Below are 9,539 nucleotides of genomic sequence, written 5' to 3' on the forward strand. Positions count from 1 at the left end.
TGGCCTAATCTCAGGTAACAAGCAAGTGAAAGAGCTAGTGGGAAAATGTAACCATTTGTTAAACCCCACATTTCAGAAAATAATGTATTGACACAACGCCAGCATTGAACTACTTGCTGATATGCAGGACAGTTTAGAGTGACCAGTTATCGTAACAGCCATGATTTTGGCCTGCAGGAGGAAGACCGAGCGCTCCATGCAGAAAGACCCCAGGCCAGAATTCAAACCCAGGACTTTCTTGCTGTCAGGCAATAATGCTGCCAACAGCGTGCAACCCATATAAAAATACCTTTAATATTTCATGTTATGTTATTGAGCTGTATGTACAGTATATTTTGTGGAAAAAAGACTATGTGGATCGATGATGGGAAAAGCTGAATCAGTGACCTGGCACTTCTTGCTTGTAACCTTCTAAGAACAAGAAGCCTGGACAGCGACAACATTTTTAACACCTTTACGCCCTGTCACAAGAATAGACACTGACACTAAGTGAAAGAATTTACCCCATGTTACTTGTTAGGTAGTTTTGGATTTGCAAACCAAGCTGGGTTTTTGTCACATGAGACCATCTTTAAATTCGTTGGCCTGCATGAAAAAAAACTATGAGCAGCCGAAAACTATCATACTGAACAAAGTCTTTACCATCAGTGTGGATGGTGCTGATATGACAGAAATATTTCTGTCTATATTCATGCTCAGTTAATTAGAATGTTCTTCAAAGGTTTATTTGTCACTAAGTAAATTTGCTAAGTGAAACACATAGTGTAGATGTTTTTACACATTCTTTAACAACTTCCATTTCTGTTAAAGATTATTTTCCACTTAGTTATTAAAAAAATATGTTTACTACCTGCTTAAAGGTTTTTTTTCTGATCTGAAAAGAGTCTCATTGGCATTTATTTAATGACTACCCAATTATTTATTTGCAAGTTGTGTTTTTAATATTCATATTCTATTTTAAAAGGCATCAATTTCTTAACATAGTATGACTGCCACTGGTTATTATGCAATCTCGAGGAGAGGTATAGTGCTCACTTACATGACATAAACAACAGTTAATCAATCGTTCAATTAATCCACTGTGACTATCCAATTCTACTATTATGATGTAAAAGTAAACATTTTAATTGGCTATTCTTAAACATAAAAAAATAAAAGTTACAGTTCCCAAATATAATTTGGGACATTTTCTAAAAGCTCACAGTGCAATAATTGATAAAATAATAAATTATCTTCTGGACAATGCCCTCTGTGATAATGCATGGTATTTTTTTTTTTTTTTTGTACTGCGCTACATAAATAATCACACCGTTTACTTCAATAAAATACACACAATGATTAAATTGCCGACGTATAAAATGGGACGAGTTGAGATAGTGCATATATGCGTGTGTGCCATTAATTCAGTTTCAGATCCAGAGGGATTTATGAACAATGTCAAGTTCCCTCTGAAGAACTGAGTCTCTTCACTGCCTCTTAAGGCTTAATGCACCCTGACTGAGTGGCACAGCGAGAGGCACACTTTCTCTCTATGTGCTGCAGATAATACTAAGAACAACCTCTCAATTCCTGCTCTCCTCCACACCTAATGTGCCCTCCGTCCTCCACTATGTGCACGACGGGCCCATTTCCATTTGGGGTAGACGGCTGGGAAATAAAAGAAGAAAAAGAAAGAGGGACCGTAATGGAAAATGCTGACATCGACTCTAATGGTTTCCCATTCCAGGGGTGTTTTCACACATATGTAAATTTATGTAAACCCAACACAGAAACACATATTTACAATAGCACAGGGTAATCACTATATGAGGACACGGCGCACTGGCCTTGGAGATGGAGGCGCCATGTGTCATTAGTCTCCTTTATCTCTTTTCCGTTGTCTGCTGTGGCATCACTGCATAAACCATCTTGAATATGAATAAAAACGATCTTCACTCGTGTGCCGCTCAGTGATGAGGACGTGGAGAGGAAAAAGAAAGAGGTTTTGTGTCTTTGAAAGCACACAGGTGTCTTGAAAATGCATACCTTCATTAAAAATGACTGTAACATTAACTGAGCTGCAGGCTTTACTGTAAAACAGCCTTTTCAAAGAAAAATTCAACTTTATTCTCATTCATTTGATTACATAAAATATTTAAATTACAAAAACACTCATATTATTTTCAAATCTGTACTCATTTTTACAATGCGTTACACGTTATTTGCTGTGTTTACTTACGCATTGGGGTAAGTTTTCAATTATCTTTTGGTTATGCCCAAGTGTGAGCCATCAAACACACTTTGAGATGGAAAAACAGAACAAAAACCTAATTTTTCCGAGTCTAATTAACACTAAATTGTGAATCTAAAATCCTTGTTATGTTTATAATAATCAGCATATTTATGGGCAGAAATATCTATGGTGAAAAACTCATGAAGAAAACTTTACATTTGAGAAAAATTGATCAAAATTAGCGGTGACACTTTATTTGAAGGGGGGGTGAATAGTGTTTAACAGTGGTTGCACATGATTTATTAACAGACTGAGTAGACTTTTATAGCTCCAAAAATAAAAAAGTGACAGTTCATTCATTACTCTAAAGGAGAATGACCATGCCGTTCGAGCTAGAGTATTGAGATACTCTAAAGCAAACGTTAATCGCTTTAATTATAGATTTATTTCTTTAAACTTTCTAAACCTGCTCAACAGATGTTGCCTTACAAACCACATGTAAAAACCAGAATCTTTATCAAACACTGTGGTGTGATTAAGACGTGCCGTCCAGCTTTTGGATCCGGAACATCCGCGCGCTGGTCTAGTTTTTCTTGTGTTTGACAAGCTGTTCCACCTCCTTCATGAAGCGCAGGCAGAGCTCATCCTGCCACGGCAGGGCCACGCACTGCACCGCCACGGGCAGACCCTCAGCGCCGCTGACAGCCTGAAACACAAAGGTCCAACGTGACGCCAAGCAAACGGCTCATGTGGTCTCTGCTGCCACCTGCTGGACAAACGCGGTACTTCCATTAACGAGATGCGCTAAGAGATTATCGTGGAAACTTCATTACCACGGGTAAACTATCAGTGAGGAGAGTTTAGCCGTGGTAATGAAGCTGCAGATGTGAAACAACCAAAGTGATTAAAGCTTCAAAAGAGATACAGAAAAAAAAAAAAAAAGATAAACAGCTTTAGCTTGGGAAACATTCATTATCTTTGGCTAATTAGTTAATTTCTCTGTAATTCTTGAGGTGCTTTTATCCAGTAAAACATCCTTAAAAAACGTATAAAACAAAAAATAAAACTAGTGGTCCAACAAAGCTTCAAAGAATAATTACTATAATGTATTTTGTTGCATTTGGCGGTTTTTTATGGCCTACAGAAAACAGTCTCACCTCTTTGTGCATCTTCTCCCAGGTGTCCTGATAAAGGCCCTTCAGATGCTTAAGATCCTCCTCGTCTTGAGCCGTCACCGTGGATACGGGGACAGCACCGGCCGGAAAATTAAGTAGATTGTATATCATTGTTAAGCTGGAGAGACCTGAAAGAAAGCAGACCAAGAAAACTGCAGAACTTGGAAAGAAAAACAAGACTATTTCTGCAAGCCGGAAGTATTTTCACTCTAAATACATTGTGACAAAAAAAATATTCTAAAAATGCTTTTCACTGTAGAGATTTTAAAAAATGAAAATCAGTATTTGGGGGACCTGCGTTTTCCAGATACAGAGATTAATAAAAATGATGATGCAGAGCCGCACAAGTTTTCACAAATATTCATTAAATTGTTACACCAAGAGACAATCCAAAAACTCTAAAATGTGTGGAGAAAGCCTCTTTCATCAAATCATTCATTATTCTTCCATCTCCAGATGTTTTAGTAGGAGCTCCTCATACAACCGTACACGTGAGTTTGCCGCAGTACAAGAAGTTGAAGGCCGGTCCAATCATGGGGCAGAGCAGCACATCAATGTTGCGTTTCCTCCAGTGTGCTATCGTGTCAGAAATGTAGTCCTCCACAGCAGCATGCTGCTTCCAAACCTCCGCAGGGGAACTGAGAACATCAAGGTGGGGAGGGATATGGAAGCATTTTGGTTCAACAAATAATTTGACAGACAACTATAAAACTAAAGCGGCTAATTTGAAAGGACATCATCGCACCTGACTCCACAGAGGGCGCTGAGAATGGGAGGGACGCGAGTAGACTGTGAGAATGACATGAAATGAGAATTAATCTGTATCTGCACTGCATTCTCATTTCTGGAACAGCGAGGCAGAACTCACAAAGGGCGTCAGCAGGAACACGAGGATTCTCTTCAACCAGTTAGGGATGGAGTATAGAACAATCTGAGGTTTGAGGCAGGGATCCAGAGGCCCTCCCTTCCTGAAACAGAAGCAGAATGACTGCCGTGATTCGCTGGAAATGCCGCACTACCTTCAGAACAGATTCAGATCACGTCTGCTGAGCCATCTGGGGCACGTTGGCATAGCGTTGGTGTGTTAGACAGAACCAAATACTAAGTAATGTGTGTCGTTTTTAGTGATGACAGAATGGTAAAGACTAATCCAGTCTCTCTCAAACTGTGGTCCATGGGTGCCCCTAGTGGTCCTCAAGGTACTGCATGTGAACAGTAGTTTATTTGATGTGACTTGAGCTCAATTTGTGACTTGTAGAGTTAGTTTACCAAAGGATCGTGGTTAAAAGTAATAGTGGGCAGGTGGCTTAAAACCTCAAAGGAACTCAAAGGAAAACTGAAGATACCGGTGGAAAGAAAACAAGTCAATATCTGCTGAGTATTTGTGTCATTCACAAACAATTTGATTCTTTTGAACGGCTCTATGCCGTGAACAAATCTCAGATGATGAGAACTGTTCTTTGTTTTTTAATGACTTTGCTTGCTTGTAACATTCTGCTCATATGTTGACAGCTATTGTTATTTTTATTCAATTAAAAATGATTTAATCACATAATAAACACAAAAAGGTAACTGCAATTGATAGAAATAGGTGGATAATTTTTTACACTTAATGGTGCAGGAAAGTATTTTTGTTTCTACCAAAGCAACTCAAATCTAGTTTTCTTTTATTGTGCTTCTAAATTACAAATAGCCTAAAAAATTTTAATAATGAACTCAAAACTTATAGTGAAACAACTTCTTTTTTTTTAATTTTCATGTGTTTGACATCACTGGAAAGCTTAGAATCCACACTTTAACAATGTATAACTAACTCAAAACACCATGGCTTTTCGTGATTTTGTCGTGGCCTAGACACATTTATAAAACAGCACCGCCATTCTCATTAGCTAAGAGACTAATATTTTTTATTCCAGGTTGCATATATTAAAAAGCTGTGTTATTGTGGGGAATTTTCAAACTATGTGGTCAATGAGTGTTTGTGAAAACGCTTGAGAAACACTGGGTTAATCAATAACTTTAATGATGTCTTTTGCAATAAACCGTTGAATAAGTAAGAGCCTGCCATAAAAAGAGATTACTTATTTCAGTTCAACTAAAACACCAGGAGGAAAAAAAACAACATTTTCCCCAACTGACTACATTTTTTCCCCCACACATTCTCCTGAATCAACATTGCAAAATGTTTTGTGGTATTCTGAAATTAAACATTTCATGAGTTTTAGAGGTTTTAATTGAGAAAAAAAACAACATGCAAAGTGTCAACATTTACAGTGCTACAGTTTTCATAACTTCTGCAATTCGCTCCATTTGGATCTCATCTCAGTCTTGACCACTACTGACCCATTAAAGTTTTTAGACTGTTTTTTTTTTTAAGAACTGACAACTAGTAGCTATTGGGATTTAGATCTGGAGTTTCTAGGCCATCGACACCAAATCTCAATGCTTTTGACACTGACTGTTCATCAACTTCACATCTAGATTGACAAATTTAGAGACCAGGCATCCTGAAGATTATTTCCTTTCTCTTTGCAGCTGCACTAACCCACTACGTGAATTAAGGTTTTGTATTTTTATTACTTGCATTTCATCAGATGGCTACTTACAACAAGCTAAACTCAATGCAAATTGTACATATTGCAGAATTTCTGAATCACACACTAACAGGTGGTTGATGTTTTCGTCTCACTTTCCAAACAGATTTTTTTAAAACAATTTCCAATTTTTTTTATTTTCTTTAAAAAAAAATGTTTAGTTTAAACATGTATATGTGGGAAACTGACATTTATTTTTTTAAAGAAACTATTACATAAATCACAAATGCCCCCTGTTGCTTTCTGACACAATATCCAACTCTGGAAGATTTTTTTTTAAACAGAAACACTTTGTCCCGTTTAAAAAAAGTGACGAAAATGTGCTGAAAATGCTAATCATTGAGAGGAAATATTAAGAGTCCTTCACAAAACATCAACTTTTATTCTGGAAAAATCTTTAACCAGGCTTTGTGTTAGCTATGTTCAGAATATCCTGCTTTCTCTAAATTGGATGAGTCATTAATTATGTTTTAGCCACATCCTGCAAAATATTACTTTTAGTGTTTTTGCCGGACTTAAGACATGTACACTCAGATTTACCTTCCACAAAAAGGAAACATAATCGGTTTAGTCAATGCCTTAAACATAATGATAAAACACAACTTACAGTTTTTGTAGCATGGTGGCAGCTCCATCTGCAAACACGCCCTTGAGGATGAGTTCATTGACAGCTTGACTCACCCTCAGAGGTTCATAAGGCACCACCTAACAGCAAAGATGATCGCATCAGAAATACTGCATGTTTTACAAAGTTGTGGTCTTCACAGTAGTATCTGCAAAGATGTGTGTGTGTGTGTGTGTGTGTGTGTGTGTTGTGGCCTTACTGTGTGCCCAGCCTGCTCCAACAGAGCTTTGACCTCTCGGAGGCCGCGGACCATGCTCGGAGGAGGCTGCGTGTACCCATCGTGTTCAAAGTAACCGATTCTGAGAGGCTTGGAGCTCTGGTATGTCTGCAGAAAAGCCATTTCCATTTATTTAGATTTTGCATCAGTCTGTCAGTAGTTCAACAGCTTAAAAGATGATGTGTTTCCATACTTTACATACTTTAGAGGCCTCACAATCATCTGATCCACCAAATTGGCCAATGAGGCAAACTGATACAGCTGGCAGGTTTAATGACAATAACTCCATATTGAAACATGATTGTTGTTGAGCTGAACAAAACAGCACAGACTAAACCTTTAAAATGTATGTTTTTAAACTTAAATTGGTTTATTTGTTAAACCAGATAATTGCATACACTGTATAAAAAATACATAACCAATTTCTCTCCTCATTGCCCAACTTTAAATCAGACGAAATTTTTTTTTCCCCGTTTAAGGTCAGTTAGAATTATCAAAATTATTTGCATTTGTCAAATCCCAGCACAATGTTTATTTTTAAGTTTAAAAAAAAAATCCTCATTCACTTTCTTAATATTTGACAAAACCTTCTTTTGACCTTTTTGTTCAGAAAACCTTCGTAAGAAAAAAAAAATTAAACAGCAGAGGACACACCTGAAGATTAAAGGGTAAAGGTGGAACAGTGGGGTCCAAGGAAAACATGTGGTCACAGAGCAGAGCCTGCATGCACAGAGCTAAACTATCCACGTCCCGTGCCATGGGTCCAGGAGATGAGAGCACTAAGTCAACAGGAGGCTCAGCAATGTTAACCAAATGTTCAACAGGAAAACGGTAATATGTCACTGTGTGAAATTGTGAGGACTATCAACACTTACCGCATTTTTGACCTCGGTAAATGGGAACAATGCCCTGTGAGCTAACGGCGACAAAGAGTAAAGGTCATGTCACTGTGTTAGAAGCATTCATAAAACTCACTGAAGTGTACCCACCTGAGTCGGCCTGCTGTGGGTTTAAAGCCACAGATGCCGCAGAAAGAGGCAGGTATGCGGATGCTCCCCCCTATGTCACTGCCAATGCCAAGAATGGAGCCCCCTCCACCAATCAGCGCCCCCTCCCCACCAGAGGAGCCTCCAGAGGTCTTCTGGGGATTGCAGGGGTTGACCGTCTGGCCAAAGATGGGGTTACTGCAATCGTAACTGCAAACGAAAGGCAGAAAACAGACACATATGAAGCCAGATAGTTATACACAATGAGTAAAAACAGACACACAACCATTTTCTTTTTTCAAATTAAGAATAAAAAAAAAAATTAAACAATTTTGGGAAGCTCAGATAATTATCTTGTGGCTTTTTTAAAGGTAGTTCAAAGAAATTGTATTTATTAAGGGCTCACCAGTGGATGCATCTGAAAGCAACACAAAGGAAAGACTGATGGAGGGACTGGTTTACTTCACAAAATAAATGCTATCATAAGGAAAGAATATTATGTAGAAATATTGAACAAACATCTCAAGACAACAGCCAGAAAGTTCAAATTTGGATATAAATGTGTTGTCCATAAGGACAGTGTCCCAAACAATAGCACCAAATTAGCTACAAAGTAACTTAAGCACAGCTTAAGTTACTTTGAAGCTTAAAAAAATTACAGTACCAAATTTGGCACATTGGAGTGCCAAAACACTTCAATGTTTTGGAGTGCTTTGGCACTCTAAAACATTAACTCCAAAAGTTAATGTTTTGGAGTGCCAACATGAAAACCCTGTCTTAGTTCAAGAGATAATTTGTTGGCAGAATTAAAAGGTGCGTGAGCAACGTTACAAACGTAACTCCATTGTACCAGTTCTGTCAGGAGGGACAGAGCAAAAGTGCAGCAAAATATTGTGAGAAGCTTCCGGAAGAAAACCCAAAATGTCTGATCTAAGTCATACAGATTAAAAAAAAAACCTACAAAAAAGGACATACAAAAAGATGCATGCCAACATCTTAATTTAAAGACAATAAAAAAATCTCTAAAATTCCCTCAATCCAACATCTAGCAAATAGTTATGAAGAACTTAAAACAATTGTGCATGACGTCCAATTTAACAGCATACAGTGAGAAAGTAAAGGTTATGTGCTTGTCATGCGTTGTGTCATAAATCTGATTCAACTATAAATACTAAGGACATAAGATCTATTTATGTGGTTGCGCAATGTGTGTGTCACAACAATGCTACAGTTTTAAGTTACTTTAATAGTGCTTGTGGCAGGTTGGTTTTTGTGAAAGGAATGGCTCCTTGTTTCTTCAGTACTTCCACAATCACACTATCCTTCTTGGCTGGCTGGCTCAGATTCATGATTATGCCACACGTGCAGTCGTAGTTCTTTGTAGTAGGGAGATAATAAGTAGAAAGAACACAGGACTGAGTCAGATAGTGGCACATCAACGCAATAAATCTCATCTTTATCCAGACAATAAAGAAAGATCACCACAGTGAAATTCTGCCAGCTGTCTACCTTATATGAAACATTGTCTTTGATGCTGATAGGAACGCCATACAGCAGCCCGTCCTTGTTGGAGCCAATTGTTCTCAGCTGGTCGAAACTCTCCAGCAAAATTTCTGTGCAGCAGTTCAGCTCCTTGTGCACAGCCAGAGCCTGTTTGAAAAGAAGCTGTTTGAATTCAACCTGCATTCAGATACTGAAAATATAATGATCACATTGCAAGAGGGGTTTTT

At 38.0% G+C, this 9,539-nt stretch overlaps 1 protein-coding gene and 1 long non-coding RNA gene across 2 annotated transcripts in view; one reads left to right on the top strand and one right to left on the bottom strand.

Moving 5' to 3' along the window:
• Nucleotides 1-1,263: 1,263 nt before the first annotated feature.
• On the top strand, nucleotides 1,264-2,601 carry LOC106963794 (uncharacterized). Its single transcript, XR_001428259.1, has 2 exons — nucleotides 1,264-2,456; nucleotides 2,488-2,601. It is a non-coding gene; the product is annotated as an uncharacterized LOC106963794 (long non-coding RNA).
• The window catches only part of faah (fatty acid amide hydrolase), an 11,945-nt gene continuing 4,850 nt past the window's right edge, over nucleotides 2,445-9,539 (bottom strand). The window contains exons 5-14 of the mRNA XM_015058881.1: nucleotides 7,813-8,019; nucleotides 7,699-7,739; nucleotides 7,478-7,602; nucleotides 6,806-6,931; nucleotides 6,589-6,686; nucleotides 4,256-4,355; nucleotides 4,133-4,176; nucleotides 3,877-4,025; nucleotides 3,370-3,515; nucleotides 2,445-2,918 (exon numbers count right to left, since the gene is read on the bottom strand). Coding sequence (XP_014914367.1) covers nucleotides 2,796-2,918; nucleotides 3,370-3,515; nucleotides 3,877-4,025; nucleotides 4,133-4,176; nucleotides 4,256-4,355; nucleotides 6,589-6,686; nucleotides 6,806-6,931; nucleotides 7,478-7,602; nucleotides 7,699-7,739; nucleotides 7,813-8,019 — 1,159 coding nt within the window. The 3' untranslated portion in view covers nucleotides 2,445-2,795. The remainder of the gene's footprint in view (nucleotides 2,919-3,369; nucleotides 3,516-3,876; nucleotides 4,026-4,132; nucleotides 4,177-4,255; nucleotides 4,356-6,588; nucleotides 6,687-6,805; nucleotides 6,932-7,477; nucleotides 7,603-7,698; nucleotides 7,740-7,812; nucleotides 8,020-9,539) is intronic.

The sequence above is a fragment of the Poecilia latipinna genome, unplaced genomic scaffold (genome assembly GCF_001443285.1).
Source record: "Poecilia latipinna isolate Pla-1442-1.1 unplaced genomic scaffold, P_latipinna-1.0 Scaffold64, whole genome shotgun sequence".
In the NCBI taxonomy this organism is placed as follows: domain Eukaryota; kingdom Metazoa; phylum Chordata; class Actinopteri; order Cyprinodontiformes; family Poeciliidae; genus Poecilia; species Poecilia latipinna.